The 22,209-nt window shown below is 41.8% G+C and overlaps 2 protein-coding genes across 4 annotated transcripts in view; both read right to left on the bottom strand.

Annotated features, from left to right (window-relative positions):
- Nucleotides 1-212: 212 nt before the first annotated feature.
- On the bottom strand, nt 213-15,396 carry BZW1 (basic leucine zipper and W2 domains 1). Of its 3 annotated transcripts, none has more exons than XM_083571114.1 (12): nt 15,123-15,396; nt 12,324-12,397; nt 8,034-8,210; nt 6,763-6,857; nt 6,160-6,225; nt 5,645-5,780; nt 4,957-5,066; nt 4,687-4,857; nt 3,160-3,306; nt 1,847-1,985; nt 757-879; nt 213-656 (listed from the first exon to the last, which is right to left on the bottom strand). In XM_083571114.1, the coding sequence occupies exons 2-12, from the start codon at nt 12,385-12,387 to the stop codon at nt 625-627; spliced, it is 1,260 nt and encodes a 419-aa protein (XP_083427240.1). In that variant the 5' UTR covers nt 12,388-12,397; nt 15,123-15,396; the 3' UTR covers nt 213-624. The 3 variants fall into 3 exon arrangements, with proteins under 3 accessions (XP_083427240.1, XP_083427242.1, XP_083427241.1); XM_083571116.1 differs by having other exon boundaries at nt 15,127-15,293; XM_083571115.1 differs by having other exon boundaries at nt 14,707-15,181.
- A 2,820-nt stretch (nt 15,397-18,216) lies between these two features.
- Nucleotides 18,217-22,209, bottom strand: part of LOC310768369 (aldehyde oxidase 4-like) — a 68,417-nt gene continuing 64,424 nt past the window's right edge. Inside the window, exon 35 of the mRNA XM_083626382.1 lies at nt 18,217-18,318. Within this exon, the coding sequence (XP_083482508.1) occupies nt 18,265-18,318 (54 nt within the window). The 3' untranslated portion in view covers nt 18,217-18,264. The remainder of the gene's footprint in view (nt 18,319-22,209) is intronic.

The following is a 22,209-nucleotide window of genomic DNA, read 5'->3' as shown; positions in this document are numbered from 1 at the left end:
TCAAAGAGAATATAGATTGTTCAAGGATCTGCTTAAGACTGCAAGAACACCAGAACCAGGAAGCTGAAGGCAAAGAGCTTAGTTTGAATACTGAGCTTAGTGACTGCAAATTGCAGTGATATTATGAACAGGGAATGATGTGATGTTAGGAATCCCATCACTCGTGCTTGGATCTAGTTATCTTTCACACAAAATTACACAAGTATGGCCTCTTTACTTTGGATACTTGTACAGTTTAATTTGCAAACAGAATTTTTATAACAAATTTCATTTTTCCAAATCATGTCTACTTGTAAACTTTTTTTTATAGAAAACCCAGGGATAAAATGAATTTAAGTTGTGGAAGGCCTTAAATTATGTTACAGTAGAAAATACAGGAGGTAGAAGGTAACTCAAAAAACTAATGCAATGTTAGAATCAAATCTATAGCTCCTGTAAGCTACTAACACATGGTTTTAAAAACCTAAATCTGGTGTTCTCTAATGACCATAGAAAACACAAACATAAATTTGCCATGAGAGCCCTTATATCATGCTTGATACAGGGAGGTAGGATGTAAGAATCAGGACACAAAGACATGACGTTTTATCTACTGCTCCTGTTTGCTTTACTGTTTTTGACAACTTAGTCACCTTCTTCAGTTTCAGACTCAGATTCTGAAAGAAAACAAACAAGTATTCCAGCATGAGAACACTTTGTAAACTTATTCAAATGAATGCACAGTAAGCAAAGCGGAATTGCATCAGGCTTACTCACCTTCCTCAGCATTCTTGAGCCATTCTACAAACTTTTTCATTTGTTCCAGAAAGACACTCTTTCCTTTGGCAACATGTGCATCTTTATACCATTTCAGGATGGGTTCTTCACTTAGAACCTCAGCTGTTGAAAACAAAGTGGGGTTAGGGCAAGCAGTGTCTATACCTTCATGCAGCACAGTTTAGAAAACAGATGCCAAGTCAAACCATGTGTTTTCAAAGCACAGAAGCGCTTAAATGCAAACTCTCTAAAAAAAAACCACCAGTAAGTTTGCCAAGCCACGTTCCTCATGCTCTGTGGTCTTAGCATTGTTTGGGCTGTAAATTTCCACTAGACTTGACCAGTTCATCAAACAATACATTTTATATGTTGCTCAATCACATCTTTGGAACTCAAGCCTCGTTAAAAAGGTAAAGGGACCCCTGACCTTTAGGTCCAGTCGTGGCTGACTCGGGTTGCGGCGCTCATCTCGCTTTATTGGCCGAGGGAGCTGGCGCACAGCTTCTGGGTCATGTGGCCAGCATGACAAAGTCGCTTCTGGGAAACCAGAGCAGCACACAGAAACGCCATTTACCTTCCTGCCGGAGCAGTACCTATTTATCTACTTGCACTTTGACGTGCTTTCAAACTGCTAGGTTGGCAGGAGCAGGGACCGAGCAACGGGAGCTCACCCCGTCACAGGGATTCAACCACAGACCTTCTGATCGGCAAGCCCTAGGCTCTGTGGTTTAACCCAAAGCACCACCCGCGTCCCTTGAAGCCTCATTAGGACACCCTATTTTCATCAACAGGATACTCATCTGCATCTCAAAAAAGTCACTTGACATCACAATGGGGGGCGAGGTTCTGTTAACACTATTGTGGCTTGTCAATAAATTTGTTTAAGCGGATGCAACACCAGAAGACTAAGACCCTTTTCAACTGGCATAATGGAATTATGGGCTGCAGCTTTCTTCTTTGAGATTAAGACTTTACTGATAAGCATCAGAAGCTACAGCTTAAGTAGTTAAAATGAGTTAGAGAGAGTTAAAATGTTAAACTCTTGAGTGTTCTATCTTCTTTTGCACATGACTGAGTGTTAAACCATTACCTTTGTAGAAGAGCACCACTATTTTCTGGAAGGCTTTCATGAAGTGGATGTTGTCATAACAGTACTCCTGAATCTTGAGCAACAGAGTCAGTTCAGACTGACCTTGGGTTGTAAAGGCAGCAAGAAGAGGGCTGTATTGCTGTGAAGATTATAAAAACAGTTACGTACAGGAAAAAAAACCACATGCTTTTATTCTGATCAACAGCTTCCCAGTTCTCCATAAATGTGCCTTTTAAATGTGTTGGAGAGGGAGTTATGGGTGGTTGTTTTTTGTACTACATATTTTGTGCTTTCATTTTGTTTTTTTATGTTGTGAACAGCCATGTGATCTTCAAATCTAGTGTGGTATACAAATTTGATAAATAATAATAATGTTTTGCCTACTTGTTATGCACAAGCTAGCATACACCAGAATACTGCTTAAAATTGGGCTTATCAGAAATCATCAACATGTAATTTGTCCTAAAATGGATATGTACATTTTCAAACCCTGCTGCCAGAAAATGCCTCTTTCATGAAGGGAAAAAATCCTCTGGCTGCTGTTGAACTGCAGCTTCTCATTGTTCCTGGCGCTCATGGGCGTTATAGTCCAGCAACGTCTGGAGGGCCCAAGGTTCCTCACCCCAGTCTTAGAACCATGCACCGCCAAGTTACCTATTAGTGATTCCCATTTTATTTTACAGACAAGAGTAAGAAAGATTTTTCGAAATCCAGGAACTCAACATTTTAGGAAGAATGTGAGCCCTACATTGTGGCATTCAGGGTACACTTTCAACGGGGTTACACTGAATAAGATAATAAGCTTATATTAAGTCAGGAAAAATGAAGAGAATCCATTTGAAAAATCTAGTTCTCATTTTTATGCAGCCTATTTTCTGCATATCAAGACTGGCAATACAGTATTATGACTGGGACCGTATAACATTATGCAGAGTAGAATACTTCTTTTTCAGGGTTCTAGCCACTAGTTTTCATTCCCTGTCCTACTGTCCAGTGCACATTTTGTGCCCACTGAGGAGGTTCAGTCCCATATTGGCCTGTTTGGGGCTTTCCCGCTCTCCTATTTTTTTTGGGGGGGGGTGTGGTGGGAGACACATTTATGTACAACCCCAGCTACAATCATTTTTTTTTAAAATTCATTTGATTTGTCTGCAAACCTCAGGGTTACCCCTAACATGACATCTGCATGAGCACCTGAACACTCAGCTGGATACAGAGGGAATGATCACGTGGACTTTGCACCCACGCCTGCACTGCAATGGACCCACAGAAGTTTGCTTATATACTTTTTTAAAAAATGAACATACAAATACCTTCAAGTGCTTGATGGCTTGTTCCGCTACTAGCTCCTCTTTTTTGTTCCATTCCACAGTGCTCATTACACTGGACCAGATAATGCCTATCACAGTCTGTTCTGATATGTTGTTTTTCTTCATCTCTTCCTTGACATACAAGATGATCTAGACAAGCAATTCCAGGGAGTGTTACATAACATTCTTGCACGTGTATTGACAAGCTTTGCTTAGATTTTCAGATATGGATTTCCTTGGGCCTAGAGATTAGCTTTGTTCTACCCAAGCAGTAAATGCTACAATACTTGGCACCGCCCTTGAGTAATAACAACAACTACTACTACTACTGCTACTTCTACTTATCATTTATACTCCAGCCACTCTGGGCGGCTCCCAACAGAATTAAAAGCACAATGAAGCATCAAACATTAAAAAGCTCCCTAAACAGGGCTCCCTTCAGATGTCTTCTAAAAGTCAGATAGTTGTTTATTTCCTTGACATCTGATGGGAGGGTCTTCCACAGGGCGGGTGCCACTACCGAGAAGGCCCTCTGCCTGGTTCCCCTGTAACCTCACTTCTCGCAGGGAGGGTACATTGTGCACCACCTTTTAAGACATTTCTGTCGAGACTCAGAATGTGAAATTCAAGACACAGCTCAAGGTGCGAACAGCCATTTTCTCATTCTTTTCTACAGTTTCTGCCTATAGACACAGGCACCTTGCTTCTCCTTCCCCACCCCCATTTTAGAATATAAAATCTTAATACATTTCTCACTGATCATGGAAAGCAAGCACAGAAACTGGGCAGCCCAACTATGGTAGCCTTCCATCCTCCAAATTGCTTGGATCCCCAGCTACCACGAGCTATCAATGGCTATGCTGCCGGGGGATGGTGGGAGCTCTAGTCCTAAAACACCTATGGTTTGTGGACTGTAGCAACAACAACCAGCCCTTAGGAAGCAAGGTGAAACCAGCCAGCTGTGTCCCAAACCCTTGCCAAGGAAAAGGGATCAAATCCCTGTTCAATCACAGAGCTCCTTGGGCGGTGGCCTTGGAGAACGTCACCATCTTGCAGACCAGCTTTCTTCACAGGGCTTACTGCACAGATCAAGATAACCCAATGCATGCTTTCCTGGACTCCTTGTAGGATGCAAATGTGATAAACACAAGAGCATTATTCACAGGTGAAAAGGCTATAGCCTGAACAGGTACAAACGTATATGTGAGCATGCTTAACTGTTCCTGAACATTATCATTATTTTCATAAATATCTGCAGTTATTACAAAAATTATTAAACAAGGTTTCATACTTCCCACCTTGCTGTCAGCATTTTACACTGTGCGGACATTAGTGCAATGTTAATTTGCCAAACAAACTTGGAAAGAAAATATTATAACAGCAAAAATTGTTACAGCAATTGAGACAGCTAGAAAACCAAGCTACTTTCACATTCCTTAGTTGCCATGGCAGATGCCAAAGTTATGAAACAAGAGTATTAGAGACCAAAGAGGCTCATAAGTTATGAGCAGAGGAAACCAATGTACTTACATCCTTAAAGTTATCCCCACGTGACATCTGCTCCTGAAGTTCTTTCTGCAGTTCTTTACGAGCCCCTATGCACTGCTGGTTCCGGACGTATTCAGAGAGTTCCTTTAATCCTGCATCAGTGAAGTATTTTGTGAAGTGTTCAAGGCTTTGCTTGTTGGCTGGAAAGAGTTCCTGAAACATTGATATTATTTGCGGTGCACTTTAAAAAATGTTGCACATCTCAAATTACTTCATTTTCAGCACCAAAACCAGATTATCTTATTTACTTACCATCAGCCTGTTGTCCATGTTGACTTTACGAAGGCTAGCAGCCACTGCATTGATATCTTTTTCATTTATCCATGATTTGAACAGTTTTACTGCAAAGGCTGCTGAAACACCTGCATGAGGAGTTGTATGGTTACTTTTAATACTCTTGAAGAGGTGTCCTGCTTAATACTGTCCTACTATCAGATGTGACTTACCCTTGGCCCTCCAGATGTGATTGGACTCCCAACTCCCATAGAGCACGGCCAATGGTAAAGAATGATGGGAGTTGTAGTCCATCTACATCTGTAGGCCACAGGTTAGCATATAAAAACACAGGTGGCTTTGTTGTCTCAAACTGTTAGCAGATTTTGATAATGAAATCGTTCTTTGTGTATCACTTCCTGACTGGCTTCATGAGGAAAGGTTTTCTAGCACTCTCACTGGACATGCAAAGGTCACATTAGATGATTAAATGGTTAGGGTTTTGCTTCACTATAACCAAAACAAATGCAGAGTCTGTTACCTAGTACCTACATCAACCTGTGAATCTTAAAAAAAATCTGGGTCTTGTAGTATAAAATTCTGAGAAAAATACTTATATGCTAGGAACTGGGGTTGGACAGGACTTCCACTGGTGAAGAGAAACCTAACACACCTCTAAATATCAAAACAGACAGGGAACACTTCCAAAATAGTTTACCACCATTACCTTCTTTAACTAGATTCTCATTATATAGACTGTTGAGAATTGACGCATTAAGTGTCCCATTGGCCAGAAGAATACCCGTCAGCATGGCCAGTTTGTTCCGCTCAGACTCTGAAAAACCTTTCAAGAATAGCAGCAACTGCAAAGAGTAAAAGGCACAGTCAACACCCTGAAACAAGCGAAGTGCTGAAATCATTTATGAATGCTACCATGAAATATAAAGGAATGTATTATTGGAAACTAGAAAAGGACTCTCTTTTGCGGAGTTTTTATTATAATGACTGAAAGTCTTACACGAAGTTTTTGCACAGCCATTTACTCTGATGCCTATGGAGAACTACACCCTCCAGGTAACCAGAAAACGGAACTTTTATAAATGGGACAGAAATTATTCTTTTCTTTCAGGCCCTAAGTGACTAGCCAAGGAATATGTGCACATGCAGACTAAATGTTTTGCTAAATAGTAACACACAAATCTATAAGGCCATGGTCCAAAAAATAGTTTCAACTTGTAATACCTTTTTGACTTCATCCTCAAAGCCTTTTTCCAGGTATTTGTAACGCCTGATCAGCTTGTTAAAGACCTAAAAGACAAATGTTAGCAATTAAGACTATAGTTTTCATAGAAAAGGTGGGCAACCTGATACCTAGGGGCCATATGCAGTCCTGCTTTCATTTTATGTTCCCCCAGCGCCTTCAGAATCTTCCCCAGCAAGGGGATTCCCCAGAATCTTTGCATCCCAGCAGAACCTTTCTGTCAATTTCCTCATTTTGACAGGCTTTCCCCCTCTCTATGTAATTTCAGAACAACTGGAAGAAGCAGTATTTTTACCTGATAAAATCAACTGATTTTTAAAAACTTTTTTCCTTATTATTTGACTTGAGGATAAAGAAATCCCACCCCTCCAATAATCCGGAACACTTTTGTCTCTGGCTGTGCCCATCACTGCTCCGGCTCTGGTCAGTGCCAGCAGGTATCCCTCAGCAATTAAGCCCTCAACAATTCCTGTTGAGCTCAATCACGAACTCCTTATACATGCAATCTTGCTTTTTTGTGGATGTTTATATTGCTGGGAGGTAGAATCAAGAAAAGCCATTTTTAAAAAACCAACAAAACAAACCTGAGCAAATGCTTGCATCGTTTCTAGGTCTTCCTGTGCTGCAAACACACAGACATCTGTGTGCATCATGTCATCTGCCAGTGTACCACCTGGGGCTATTGAGAAATTGGTGTTTAGTTTTACAAGAAAAGCTAACATTGGCTAAGATCACTTTCACTAGTTAGAACAGCATTTAAGTTTAATACAATGCAATGTGAAGTAAATCAACAGAAAGTAAAAACCAACTATTTAAAGTTCAATGGCAAATGGAGCAAGATAAAAATCTTTCCCGGTGCTAAGAATTAGGAGCCCCACTTTTTTACAGGGATGCTAGTTTTTCAGGAAAACACTGAAGGCTGACTATAAGCTTTCATCTTCCTAAATTTGAACTGGATCATCAGTTGTTAACAGGTACCATAAGATACTACGTCACTTCTGTGTTTTGCGAAGCCCTTCACAGAGAAAAGAGGTCTAATGCTATTATATCACCTCCAGGCTTGACTACTGTAATTCACTCTACACGGGGTTGCCCTTGAAGCTGTCCCAGAAACTCCAATGGGTGCAGAATGCTGCAGTGAGGCTCCTCACCGGGTCTCTGCCATGGGAGCATATTCACCCAGTGCTTTTCCACTGGCTCCCGGTGGAGTACAGGGTCATATTTAAGGTGCTGGTTTTGACCTTTAAAGCCCTTCACAGCCTAGGACCCTTGTACCTACGGGACCGCCTCTCCCGGTATGCCCCACGGAGAGCCTCAAGGTCCATAAATAGCAACACCCTAGTGTTCCCGGGCCCTAAGGAAGTTAGATTAGCCTCAGCCAGAGCCAGGGCCTTTTCAACTCTGGCCCCGGCCTGGTGGAACGCTCTATCTCATGAGACCAGGGCCCTGCAGGATCTGATTTCTTTCCGCCTGGCCTGTAAGACAGAGTTGTTCCGCCTGGCCTTTGGCTTGGAATCAATTTGATTCCCTCCCCCTCTTTATTTTTTCCTTTCTCCTCCTGTGATGAGGCTGCATTTTAATGTTGCATTTTAATCTTGTTTTTTAAGTTGTATTTCAATCAGCTTGTTTTTGTTATTGGTTGTTAGCTGCCCTCAGCCTAGTCTTGGCTGGGGAGGGCGGGGTATAAATAAAATTAATTATTATTAATTATTATTATATTCTTGAGGGTACAGAGGCTGCATAATCAGTAGCAACTGAGATCATGACCAATGAATGGTTGGTTAGTTTTAAGATCCAACCATGCAAATACACAGGCACGCTTCTAAACCAAAAACCCCCTCTTAAGGTCACTTACCCAGCATTCCACCAGCCACCAGAATGTCAAAGAGTGTCTCTGCATAGCGGCGATAATCAAGTTTTGCTCCAGAAGCATCAAGGAATTTTGCTACTGCTTCCAAGTCACTGCCAGTTTCATTTAAACCTTGAATAATACAGTCCTGAAACTGAGTGGGGTCAAACCTCTCTTTTTCATCTGCAATAAATAAAATATTTTGTGAACATAGTACTATTAATTACACTGTTTTTTAATACAGAGAGTGGCCGCAAAGTAGGTATACAGTTCAATCAATGAAATTCATCACAACAAATTATATGGGTACAAATAACACACACAACAAAGTGGCAGTTAAATTCAGGCTGGCAGTTGGAAAAAATAGTGGAGCCAGATATTATTATTACTATTACTATTATAATTTATATACCGCCCTATACCCAGAAGTCTCAGAGTGGTTCACAGAACAAGATAAAAGGATTTTTCTTTACTGATATTGTGAATGATGACAGCAAACTTGAGTCAAGAAGAAAGCAAGCGAACTCTAAAGCAGTATTACCTACTGCTGGAAACCTTTCTTCTTTGAAAGTCAGGGTTGACCAGGAAGTAGGACACTCAAATCATGCTAATTCACTAGAGAACAGTACAGTAGTGGGTAAAAGAGCCTTCTAGGACTGGGGCATGACACGGCCTCTGTATATGTGAAGTCCCGAACCCAGTTCCCCAGTATCTCTCACTCTTGTTGTACAGGTTCATACTGCTGATACATCAGCCTTTGCCAGCCAGCTGCCCTCCAGCTAATGCAAGTTGGCTATTTGGCTAATGCAAGTTGTAGTCCAAAACATCTCTATAATCACAACACAAAGAAACACAACAAGTTTTGTATATGGACAACTATCACACTGTATGGCACACTGCTGAGACAGAAGATTGGCATTTAATATACTGCACATCAGGGGAGCATATTATGGCCATTTTCCTCTTTAAAAGTTACTGGAGATTTCCATTACATTTTGGAGAGGCCCATCACCAGGCCCTTTAAATATCTATGCTTTCCCCCTTTTTGCATGATATATGGTTTGGCATTTTTAGCAAAATACAAAACAAACCCTTTTCTGTCAAGAAGTGTGCTTTAAAAAGTTAGCACCCACGTTCTATAGATCAAAATAAAATGGTTCCATATCAGCCTTTGGCTACACCCTTCTTTTTCTGGCGTGGCACCAGTAAATTGACAATAATTACCTGAATTATCAACCAGTATCCAGCCCAATTTTCAGGATGTGGAAGTCATAAGTACAGCGTTCATGACTGAGCAACCATTAAGGTCTGCTTCAATCTTCCACAAACATAGGTATTTCCCTTTCACTTTAAATAGGGATTCTGACACAAATCAGTTTCTTACTGAGCAAGCTAACTCTCACCAGCAGTTCCAAGAGCTATTTCTACCTCTCGCCATTTTATCACATTCTGGTTCTCTCTATAAAAACCCTCATATGAATGCATTGCAGAAGTTCTCTTTAAACTCATCTATTAAAAAAACAAACTTCATGGGCTTGCCTTCATGAATTTGCTATATCCCTAAAGATCTTTGAATGGCCAGCTTCTCAGCTTCAAATAAGCCACTTATCTGTACTAGAACACAAGATACTCTCACTGTAAGATACCAGAAGTATACAACAGACAGAAAACTAGGGGCCACAGTCACAGCAAATTCATTTTTGGCATTAGTGTTGTCAGTTTGAGCACTCTCTTAAGCCAAGAATATCTGGTAAAAAGCAATCAAAATATCAGCTGCACCTGAAATCTTATTTTCTGTTTTAACCTATTAGCAGTCTATTTATAATGGGCTAAAATTTTAGTACCCCCCACAGAAATTCTAAGTTGTTATAGTTGCTTGCTACTCCACTTCTGAAAACATTACATGATGGTAATAATGAAAATTATAAATAAAATTTCTGAAATCATTACATGGAAGTAAATTCCATGAATACAAGAGGATCTTCTTTCACTTATGACATTTAGAACTCAGGTATCAGTTTTCTTTGATCCTCAAGATACTGAGCATTTGTTATCCAAAGACTAATACCACAGTATTATGTCATGTGTGCACTCCAGCTCATCCACCATGTTTCAGCAGATCAAGACAGTACTTATCTATTTCTGCTTCCAGGTCCCACTCCCACCCACTAATTTGTTTATTGGAATTCCACCTTTTTCACTCAGTTCAGTTTCATCCTTTCTCACTTATTTGAGCAGAGCAGTACTAAACAGCAGATTACACTCTTTTCCCTAGAACATCCTGACAAGAAGTGTGCAGCTCCTTCAGTTTCAAAGGTTTAACAAAAACAAAACAAAAAAGCTGGAAGGTCCACCATAAAGTTGAACATGGATTACAGAAGTGAGTTCAAATAAGACCTTGTATCATGGACCTATCTCAACTCTAAATATTAGATTCCAAGTTCTGGCTCAATGGCAATAATCAATTTTGTGATGTTTTTATGCTGGCACAGAAGTTCATGTGCTATATCTTTTAAGTCATAGGATCAAGATTTGCTTTCACCTTCACAAGTCATTTAACTGAAACCATACCAAAATGATCTTTAAAATAACGACATTTCACTTTAGAATTCATCAAAGCTACACTTTTCTCTCCTTTTCCTGAAGAAACACTGAACAGACAAACACTCCTTTACATAATTACTACCCACAAGTTAGTATTCCTGTGCTTTCTGGCATGCCACATAGCAACTTGGCTGAACTATTTATATGTCATAGTAGCAAGCAAGAGATATACGCCCTGTGCAGAGGCAAAATTAAGGCCCTTTCCTAGCCATAACACCTTTGAAAGCTCATAGTTGACCGGCTTGAAGAAAAGTTAAATATAGCACCTACCCATCTAAAACAAACATCTCTCCTAAAGCCAGGCATTAAAGAACCATGAAAATTTGAATCCATGGGTAGAAATACCATATGGCTCCATGGAGCCTTCAATGTAGGGTTCCTCAGGGTTCGATTGTACAGTGGTACCTCGCAAGACAAAATTAATTCGTTCTGCGAGTTTTTTTGTCTTGCGAAGCACGGATTCCCTGGGTATTAACTGCTTTAAGAAAAAGGAAACAAACTTGCAAGACGTTTTCGTCTTGCGAAGCAAGCCCATAGGGAAATTCGTCTTGCGAAGCAGCTCAAAAAACGAAAAACTCTTTCGTCTTGCGAGTTTTTCGTCTTACGAGGCATTCGTCTTGCGAGGTACCACTGTATTCCCCCTGCTATTTAACATCTACATGAACCAGCTGAGTGGGGTTATCTGGAGTTTTAGAGTATGTTGCCAGCAATATGCTAACGACACACAGCTCTTCTTCTCCTTTACATCTGCAGTTGTGGCAGTGGATGTGTTGGACCATTGTCTTGCCTCGATAATGGACTGGATGAGAGCCAAAAACTAAAACTCAATCCAGATGAGATTGAGGCACTGTTAGTGGGTGGTTCTCTTGACTGGATGGATAGGAGGTTGCCTGGTCTTGATGGGGTTACATTCCCTCTGAAGGAACAGATACACAGATTAGGGCTACTTCTGCATCCGTTGCTTTTCCAAGGCCTTTGGCTAATGAGTCAATCTATGGCCTTCTAAACTGTGTGTAGATGGTTGTTTTTTGTTTGCTACTATGGTATGTATTTTAGTGGTTTTATACTATCTGATATTGTAAACCACCCTGTGATCCTTGGGTGAAGGACAGGTGCGGAAGGGTGCATACAGGATTAGACAGAGAGGAAGGGGGAAGTCCTGCTGCATGGGCATAAGTCTATTTCGCTCATGCTAGGATGCTGCTGGATACAACTCGCAGTGAACAATTTTGTTCAAGCTCAGTATGTGAGACCATCAGTGTGTCAGATAAATCAAAGGCTGCAATCTGATTTTTAAACAGACTAAAAACCTGTCACTGGGAGACAAAGGAGAATGGGTTCATTAGTTCACTGGCTTTAATAAAATTAAGATTTTAGGTCAAAGTATATTTTTGTTTAAAACAAATATTTTTATTTTAAAAGCAGGTGATAAGTGAAGAAAACAACAACAAGGATATTGACACTGCTCTCACTCTTGTATTATATGTAAGACATAGCTGCCTTAATATAAAGAAGGTATAGTTGATCAAGGATCAATCCTAAAGACTTTCCACCAAACTGTCAATGCAGCTTTCTGTGTGTGTGTGCGCGCGCGCGCAAAAACACACACAATACAGACCACAAGCAAACTTTCTCTGAGATGTCCAACTGTATTAGACAGAAACAATTTAAGCATACATATAATTAGCTTACCTCTTTTCCTAGTTTTAAAACGCTGGCCTGATAGCGTTGGCTTTTGCTGCTTTTGATTATTCATAAAAGACACCCTATGGAAAGAAACAAAATTTTCAAGATGTATCAGTTAAGCAGATCATCCCTAAGAGTTTGGGAAGACTTCAGTTAAGCATCTGCCAGCTAGCTATTGGCAACATCCTAAAAATGCATCTTAATGGTTTCCTATTTTATTTAAGTATTTTTTCTACTTTAATGTTTGGAAACATTAAGTGTTTACAAACCTTTTCCTAGGTTTCAAAATACATAACAGACCTCGGGTTCTATGATGCCTAAATTGAATAAATCTGGGCTGAGAGATTAGAAACATGCTGTGTTTTTCTTCCTCCTTTTCCCCCTTGCATAAGAATTCCCTTCTCCCTTTCCCAGTTGGTTCTTACCACAGTTTTCCCTAAGATCTAAACTGAACCAACTACAGTATGGTTAGAACAAATCAAGCATTGCCTTCAAACCATCATCTGAATCCATGGTTTGAAGACCAAATACTTTGACTTCTGAGGCGAGTAGTTGATACTGGACCAGCAGTTATCAACACAGCAGAGCGCTGGGGCTGAGACCAAGAGACTATAAAGGCCTATTAATGAACTTGGGGTCAACCTTAACTTGGAATCGGGGGACTTCCAACGGCATGATTTTTACTAGTACTCTGCCTAAAATTAAGTAAGGCCATAATTAAGTCAGGACTAGCTCCTTGATAAAGCATTCTCTTGTGGGCCCTTTCCTATGTCAGTGGGCTCCAAGCACTGCTGGCTAAATGGTGCAGCAATCTTTTTGTTTCAGTGCAATGCCCCACAGCAACACTAGGCTAGGGGCACTGCGATAGATTTTAAGTTGGTTAGATCCAGTTGCCTGACACTGCCTGCAGTGAGATGAATCATAAGATGAATGTATCAAGATAGCCAAGGGGTACATGGCTATGCCCTCACACCTCGACTTCATAATTATATGTAAAAAGAGAGGCTCTCAGTCCAAACATATTAATTGTATGTATAGAATCCAGCCTTAACACAAAAAAACAAAAGCATGAACTGCATTTAAGGCTTCAAGGGAAAAGGGAGGGGTGGGGGGCAGGCGCAGCAAGAGTATCACAATGTTTAAAGCCCTGTTCTTGAATTCATTCCAGATTAAACTGTAAACAGGAACGAGAGTAGTATTTTAAAGGGACATTTGTGGTATTTCGTATACTCCAACAAGGCTGTAGTCCTATGAACACTTCCCTGGAACTAACTGCACCTGAACAAAATGAGATGATTCTGAGCAGGTGCGCTTAGGATTATGGTACCTGCTCTTCCAAAAAATCATAGCTGTCTATAAAACACAAGGCAGGGCCAACATTCCTCCGGCAAGTTTCTAGGTATTGGGGTGTGAATGAAGTTTTGGGGATGGGCCAAAATTTCTCAGAATTCCTGAATGCATTCTGGGAGCATATAGCATAACCAGAGTGAAACCAGCTATCCTCTTTCACGTTTGTGGGGTGGCAGGGCTTGGATTTTGAGGGGACCAAACTTACCAACAACCCCATGGCTACTGCTTAGCTAGGGGAACCCCCCCCCCCCGTGTGCCTTGGAATAATGTTACATCAGGACAGAGTATCAATTCAGGGTGCCCAGGGAGAAGAAGGAAAATAACTTAAGACGCCCTTCACGCTTTTGCAAAAAATGCGGGGGGGGGGGGGGAAGAGATGCAAAAAGCTGTTTTATCCACAGGGCTCATTTCACCCATCCTCGTGGTATTTAAAACTCCTCCTTTCCCCACCATGGTCTCTCCCAGAAAAAACAACAACCAAGAGTCACGAGCGCATACAGATTTTGGAAAACGTGCCAGCTAATCATCTCGCACCGAAGCAAAAAGGCTGAGAAATTCTGACACTCAAGGCAGTAGAAACATGAGATGATTGGACCCTACTGAACTTGAAGCATGGGAACCCCCAACAAAAAAATTTATAATTTGGCAAAATATTTGGACTTTATGTATTTGTACAATTTGGAATATTCAATGTGATGTGATTGGATTGTTAAAATGGAAAACTTAATAAAAATTATTATTTTAAAAAAAGAGAAATTCTTTTCAAAATGCAATCGCCAAACGTTGAGTCCCCTCCTCCTCCTTCCCCACCAGGCGCCACCCACTCGGCCCCGGGAGGTGTCCCCACCCTTCAACCCCCTCAGGAAAGACACCCCCCATCTACAAACACGGGTAGGCCGTGATTATTTTTTGTGTAGTTGGGGGGGGGTTGCCCCGCCTCGTGCCGCTGCCTGGGCCGGAAACGGGCCTTTTCCCGGAAGGCTCTTCCCTCAGCCGACCCGAGGCGCCCTCCTCCTTCCCTCCCTCACGGCCTACCCACCGAGCCCTCCGGGCGGAGGCGGCCGCTGCAGGAGCTGGAAGCGATGGCCCCGGAAAGGAAGGGAAGGGGGAAGTCTCCCGCTAGCGCCGCCGCCCCGGCTAGGCTTTGAGTCCCGCGCTGCTGCCCCTCCCGGCCGCCGCCGCGTCCCCTCCCTCCCTCAGCGGCGTCACTGCCCAACAGAGGCCGCCGCTTTGTTACCCGCCAGGCCGGGCCGGGCCAGAGGGCGCGGGCGAGTGAAGGGAAAGGAGGGGGGAGGAGGAGGAGGGGAGAAGCAGGCCCAGCAACCGGCCTGCCAGCGCGGCCGTTACGGGCCAGGCTCGCGCCGCCGCGCTCCCCGCCCAATCAGCGCCCGCCAAGCCGCGTTCTCTCCCCACCCCCCGCGAGCTATCAATCCCGCCGCGCGCCTCGGGCCTCACCGACTTTTAAGGCAGGAAAGGAACGTCCAAGGAGCACGAGCTTGACTAAGCGGCGCGACGGAGGACGGAGAAGGCGGGCGGTCTGAAGCGGCTTCAAGTCTCCACCCCTTTTCCTCCTCTTCTATTCCCCCTCCCCACACAACCTCGCCCGAGAGGAGAGGAAACCACGCGAGAACACGCGGGTGACGGGCAGGAGGGAGGCGAGGCTTGCTGGGAAGGAACTATTATTCACAGCCGTCACACAGTGGGGGGGGGGGGAGAAGAGAAGTGTGTCGTGCTGAGGGTCGAGTGTGTGACGCCGGTTGGGCCTAAAGGTTTTTTTTTTTATTGTGGGGGGGCTGGTTATTTCCTCATACAGAGAGGGAGTTCAAGTTAAAAATGAAGCAGGTGTGTTTGTTTTACCCTACCCCCGTTTATTTCGGAAATGGGCTCGTCCAGCTCGCCCACTCCCCCACTACGTCACGCAGCAATGGGCTGCGTTCCTTTGGGCGGGGTTTGAAACGAGACTCTGCTCTCCGCTTCCACCTCCCCTCCCTAAGTAGACGCGTCCAGGTTCGTCCTTTTCCGGGAATGGCCCGGGATACTTCATGGCGCAGTCCATTGAGCCGAAGTAGGGGGAGCGCAGGTGGTTATCACCGTAGGAGGAAGCAGCTCATACTTTCTGGTTTGCTTTTGAAGTTTCGTCTGTCTGTCTCGCAACAATGAGAGCTTGCAAAATAAATAAATGGTGCTTATGACTTTTATTGTTTCCGCGTTTCTATATGTATGGTCTACTTGAGATTCCTGCATTGCAGGGGGGGTGGACTAGATGACCCTGGGTACCCCTTCCAACTCTACAATTCTGTGATTTGGTGGTAGCGGTTTCCATCAGCCAAAGGAAAAAGGGGGAGGGGAAAATATGCAAAGGTTCATTTGCTTTTAAACACAGTCGGGTTTTCTAGTGCGAGGAAATTGTAAATTTAATAATAATAATAATAATAATAATAATAATAATAATAATAATAATAATTTATTTATACCCCGCCTATCTGGCTGAGTTTCCCCAGCCACTCTGGGCGGCTTCCAATCAATTATTAAAAACAATACAGCATTAAATATTAAAAACTTCCCTAAACAGGGCTGCCTGATGGCGCTTCCGGCACTGTCCATCATCATCATCATCATTAATTATTCCCGTGTTGCAGGTGGGGTGCAGGATTCGAGACAGACCACTCATGCCTTCATTACAGGGGCTGGAGCCGAAATTGAGTTACAACAACCCTGCTATGTAGTCGGGTGATGTTATCCTTACGGTTGGCACACCAGCCAACGGCCTGGCCAAGTTGTGTCAAACTGAAATGCATTATTACTTGATTGTGGCAAGGTAGCTCATGTTCTGAGAATGCTGCTGTGTAGGGCAAGTGGGGGGTTAATGCTTTGCTATCGCTTTTATTGTTTTTTAAATTCTTGTGTTTTTATGTTGTGAACTGCCCTAAGATATACGGATGATGGGCAGTATACTAATTAATTAATTAATTGCATAATAGGTGGCAGCTTATCTTTTTTGTTTCATTATGGTATCACTTGTCAGCGAGAGTGAGATCTGCTTGTGCCCTAAGCCTGCAACATTTGGGAGAAAACCGTGCAGGGTAGCAAATTCTGTGGCAGTGACTGCAAAGCCATAAACTACACAAGCACTGACTGGGAAGTTGACTGGCAAGGTCAAAGACAGGGAGGCCCTGGTTCACATCCTCACTTGGCCATGGAGCCCATTAGGTGATGCCTGGTGAATCTCATACACTTAGCCTAGCCTGACTCTTGAGTGCTGTGAGGGGAAAATTAAAAACCTGGGGTGTGTGTGGAGGTGAGGAGAGCTTATGTAGGCTGCTCTGGACTCCTTGGGGAGACAGCAAAATACAAAAATGAAATAAGTAATTCATTGTGACTCCTACAGTTTCATAATAACAATTTTTTTATTAGTTCTCAAATCATCATGCGAGCAAAGGTGATTATCAACAGGATAATAAATGATTAAAGTTAATGCTTTAAAAGTACTTGACCATTATTTTACCAGCTAACTGCTTCCGTTTTTATGGATCTGATACCACCACCACAGGTATGTTCAGGTTGAGGAACACAGACCAGTGGCTTATGACAGCCTTGCAATGTAGTCCAGAGTTGTTCCTATTTTGCAAGTAAAATTTGCCCGCCTCCACAGCGCATTTTGGCAACACGTGGTCACTTTCTGCTGGAGAGTTTTCAGTTTCCTTAACAAGAGGTATTGCTACGTGGGTCTACTCTGAGTAAAGGTTAATTGAATACCAAGTCTGGGCAAGTTCCAGGATTAATTTCAGCTGTGCCCTAACATTTACTAAATGATTCTCCCTACACCCACATGATCCTCAAAGCCCAAACCAACAATCTCACCCCTCTCTAACTCCTCTGAATAAAAGCTGAGGTGTATCTGTGTGCCTGGTAGGCAGCCACCTAATTACAGCATTTTATAGATAGATAGATAGATAGATTCTTTATTGTCATTACACACGTGCAACATTGCACAAGTGCAACGAAATTGGATGCCATCCCTTAAAAACAACAAAAGCAAAACAACAACAACAACCCACAAACCACATTCCAGCCACACCCACACCCCCACCCATCAATCTCCCAAGTCACACTATCGAGTTACAGCATTCAAAAGGGCCACAGCTCTCGGGTAGAAACTGTTTTTCAGTCTATTTGTCCTTGACTTGATGTTTCTATATCTCCTGCCAGACGGCAGTAGTGCAAACAGACTGTATCCCGGGTGAGATGAATCCTGCAGGATGTTGTTTGCTTTCCTAAGACAACGGGAACCGTTGCCTACAGTTAGAGATGTAGATGTCAATGGCCATTACAATACAATATGAACACAAATCACAGATGTAGATATACGGTTGCTAATTCTCACAGTTTGGAATTAAATTTTCTTATCCCTTATACGACGTCTATGCTTGATTATACGCTTGCTGAAATTCACAGATTTGTTTTCGTACATCGGTAATTTTTTAAAATCTTGCACAGCTGAAATTAATATCATTGTCCTTCTTGTGTGTGATTAGACTGCAACTGCAACTGAGGAAGAACATACAAAAGCGAAAAACTTTGGCGGAAAACCAGGACGTTAGTCTACTTCAATAGCCCATGGTTTATAGGTCCCAGGCTTGTCCTTTGGAATCTAAAAATGAGAGAGAGAAACAGAAGGGATATTCTTATGTGCAATTTCATATTAGAAAAGAAAGGAAAATCAACCAATATAAAACTTGTTTTAATGAGAGGAAAGCTACAGTGCATTGAAACATGTGAGGTACGAGTTTATATCGCTCTGTACATACTTCAGCCATTGAATCACTGTAGTTTAGTTTTTTCCTCTCTAACAGAACTTTTTTAGACATCACTTTGCAAGCGTCCATACCTGCATGCTATATAGGCAGCACGAACAGTTATTTATTATTTATTTATTGAACTTGTTAATCACTTTATCTTGCTCAGGCCAAACCAAAGCGACTTACAATTGTGAAATCGTTCACACACACATACAGGGGGTGTCTTCTGGGTAGTGTATGTTAGTTTATTTGCCCCCACGCCTTTCAATACCCCATTATACTTCTTTCTCCCTCCTGTGAGTTTATTGATATACTGGAAGCCCAACAGCAAAGGATACCCAGAGGGTTCCTCCACTGTGCAATGTTGTTGTTTAGTCGTTTAGTCGTGTCCGACTCTTCATGACCCCATGGACCAGAGCACGCCAGGCACTCCTGTCTTCCTCTGCCTCCCGCAGTTTGGTCAAACTCATGCTGGTAGCTTCGAGAACACTGTCCAACCATCTCGTCCTCTGTCGTCCCCTTCTCCTTGTGCCCTCCATCTTTCCCAACATCAGGGTCTTTTCCAGGGAGTCTTCTCTTCTCATGAGGTGGCCAAAGTATTGGAGCCTTAGCTTCAGGATCTGTCCTTCCAGTGAGCACTCAGGGCTGATTTCCTTCAGAATGGATCAGTCTGATCTTCTTGCAGTCCATGGGACTCTCAAGAGTCTCCTCCAGCACCATAATTCAAAAGCATCAATTCTTGTGCAATGTAGTCAGCTTCATAACTGCATATTTATTTTCTTGTGGTGAGGCACTCTGAATATGCTCAGAGCCTGCCTGCTCTGGCACCAGGCACACAAGAAACACCACACAATTTCATTTATTGAATGAGGCATGGTTGGGGGAGAGCACCATTTTGGCTTTTGCCTCAGCAGCAAAATGTTTTGGAGGGGCCTTGACGGGGAGCCATTAGAAGCAGGAACTGAGACACTTCCTGCAATGCCTTTTTCAAACCAGAGATCATATATCTCTATTACTATGAGGTATAAAAAATGATTTTAAAAAATCTTTTAAACTGTTATGCATATGAAGGACCAAACCTGTACATACCTATACAAACTCAGAACAGAAGTACGGTAAATCTCAGTGAGTTCTATGGGGCTCACTCCCAGAAAATTAGATACAGGTTTACAACCTTGATGTCAAATATTTCCAAGAGCAGCCTTTGAAAGTTATTTTGCAATTATAGTTTACTGACACCCCCCTCCCCGCCTTCCCTATTGAAAATGATAAGTAATAATAATTATATAGTATAATATGGCGCAAAATCATGAGTGGCTGGACCTGACTGTCCTTGTGCAGCATCTTGGGCTCTGGAAGCAACTAAGGTGAAGGGTGTGAAAGGAATTTTATGATCTTAGATATATGGTAATGCTCATAAGCGTACCAACCAAGCATGTACATAGATCAGCACAGGAAGACTGACCTGGAACCATTTTGATTCCTAAACTGAGCAAATGTTCTCTCTGCAAGGTCAAAGTGGGAAACCTCCCCATTGTCTCTTTCCTGTCTTAAGGGCACATTTAAGATATGAATAGGGTGTGAGTCTGTGACATGGCCCAGGAACTAAGTATTTATCATTACAAAAGACTGGCCAGGCTACCCAGGCAATCCAATCAAGTAACCTGCCAGACAGGAGATAAACAAGACAGGAGAAAAACAACATTCAAATTTCTGTTTTAAGACTGCCTTTTCTGTGATGTAGGTGTGATGTATCTGAGGGGTGGTCTTAGGTTACACCCCTTCTGTGATGTATGTATGATGTTTCTGGGGGTGGTCTTGATCTACAGGGTGGCAACAGATCAATAAAGATCAAGCTTACTAGCTGCTTTGCTTCTCAATATTCTCTGGTTGGCTCTGTTATTCTCTCCTACCATCAGGGAACCTATGTAAGGACTCTGTATGGGCTCTTGGATACCCCATAAGGGAAAAGGGCAATTTTTGTTTACAGTAAGGGCAAGGGTAGGATTCTGGTCATATCCCAGGACTGAAGTTTGTATCTTTTTTTTTTTTAAATAGAATATTTATTGAGGTTTTACAAAAAACAAAGGCTTACAGAATAAAAAGAAAGCATATAAAAAGGAAAAAATTTTTAAAAAGGCATACAAAAATACATAAAATAGAAAACAGAAAAGAGAAAAATAAAAATACAAAATACAAAAAGCGAATAAGTAAGAAAAAATTTAAAAACAAATCCATTTTTTTATGTCCTTAAACTCATTAACTTGTTTCCTTGACCTCCTCACACCTCCCCTTTTTGTGTTCCCATTTACATAATTAAATCAACAAATCCTTACCCTCTTTCATTTATCTTAACTCTATATCTTAACATATTGTAACTCTATATTTTCATCCATTATCAATCCATTTTTGCATATTCTTATTAACTTTGTTGCTAATGCCACTTATTTTCAATCCAACATCATTTTAAAATTCATTAATTTTACAGTGTTTCTGCAAATAACCTTTAAATTTCTTCCAATCTTCTTCCACCAACTCTTCTCCCAGGTCTCGGATTCTGCCAGTCATTTCCGCCAATTCCATATACTCCATCACCTTCATCTGCCACTCTTCCAGGGTGGGTAAATCTTGTGTCTTCCAATACTTTGCAATAAGTATTCTTGCTGCTGTTGTTGCATACATGAAGAAAGTTCTATCCTTCTTTGGCACCAATTGGCCAACTATGCCCAGGAGAAAGGCCTCTGGTTTCTTCAGGAAGGTATATTTAAATACCTTTTTCATTTCATTATAGATCATCTCCCAGAAAGCCTTAATCTTTGGGCACGTCCACCAAAGGTGAAAGAATGTACCTTCATTTTCTTTACATTTCCAACATTTGTTATCGGGCAAATGATATATTTTTGCAAGCTTGACTGGTGTCATGTATCACCTGTATATCATTTTCATAATATTCTCTCTTAAGGCATTACATGCCGTAAATTTCATACCAGTGGTCCACAACTGTTCCCAGTCAGCAAACATAATGTTATGTCCAACATCTTGTGCCCATTTAATCATAGCAGATTTAACCGTTTCATCCTGCGTATTCCATTTTAACAGCAAGTTATACATTCTTGAAAGTATCTTAGTTTTGGGATCTAACAGTTCTGTTTCCAATTTTGATTTTTCCACCTGGAAGCCAATTTTTTTGTCCAACTTATAGGCCTCTCTTATTTGATAATAATGAAGCCAGTCTCGCACTTTATCTTTTAATTTCTCAAAACTCTGCAATTTCAATTTGTCTCCTTCTTGCTCCAAAATTTCCCAATATTTCGGCCACTTGGCCTCCATACTGAGCTTTTTCTGAGCCTTTGCTTCCATTGGTGACAACCACCTTGGGGTTTTATTTTCAAGTAAGTCTTTATACCTTATCCAGACATTAAACAATGCTTTCCTGACAATATGGTTTTTAAATGCTTTATGTGCTTTAACCTTGTCGTACCACAAATATGCATGCCACCCAAAAACATTATTAAAACCTTCTAAGTCCAAAATGTCTGTGTTCTCAAGAAGCAGCCAATCTTTCAACCAGCAAAATGCTGCTGATTCATAGTAAAGTTTAAGGTCTGGCAGGGCAAATCCGCCTCTTTCCTTTGCGTCAGTTAATATTTTAAATTTTATTCTGGGCTTCTTGCCCTGCCAGACAAATCTAGAAATATCTCTCTGCCACTTCTTGAAACAGTCCATCTTGTCCAAAATTTGCA

This window comes from Podarcis filfolensis, assembly GCF_964270895.1.
Source record: "Podarcis filfolensis genome assembly, chromosome: 1".
NCBI lineage: Eukaryota > Metazoa > Chordata > Lepidosauria > Squamata > Lacertidae > Podarcis > Podarcis filfolensis.
Note: the sequence above shows the minus strand (reverse complement) of the source record. Positions and strands in the feature narration are given on the sequence as shown.

Excerpts from the sequence above, each read along its gene's own strand:
- BZW1 (XM_083571114.1), bottom strand. The coding sequence starts at position 12,387 with ATGAATAATCAAAAGCAGCAAAAGCCAACGCTATCAGGCCAGCGTTTT. Across the intron at positions 5,781-6,159 it reads TTGAGGATGAAGTCAAAAAG|TTGCTGCTATTCTTGAAAGG; the intron begins GTATTACAAGTT and ends TACTCTTTGCAG. Across the intron at positions 657-756 it reads GCTCAAGAATGCTGAGGAAG|AATCTGAGTCTGAAACTGAA; the intron begins GTGAGTAAGCCT and ends GTTTTCTTTCAG.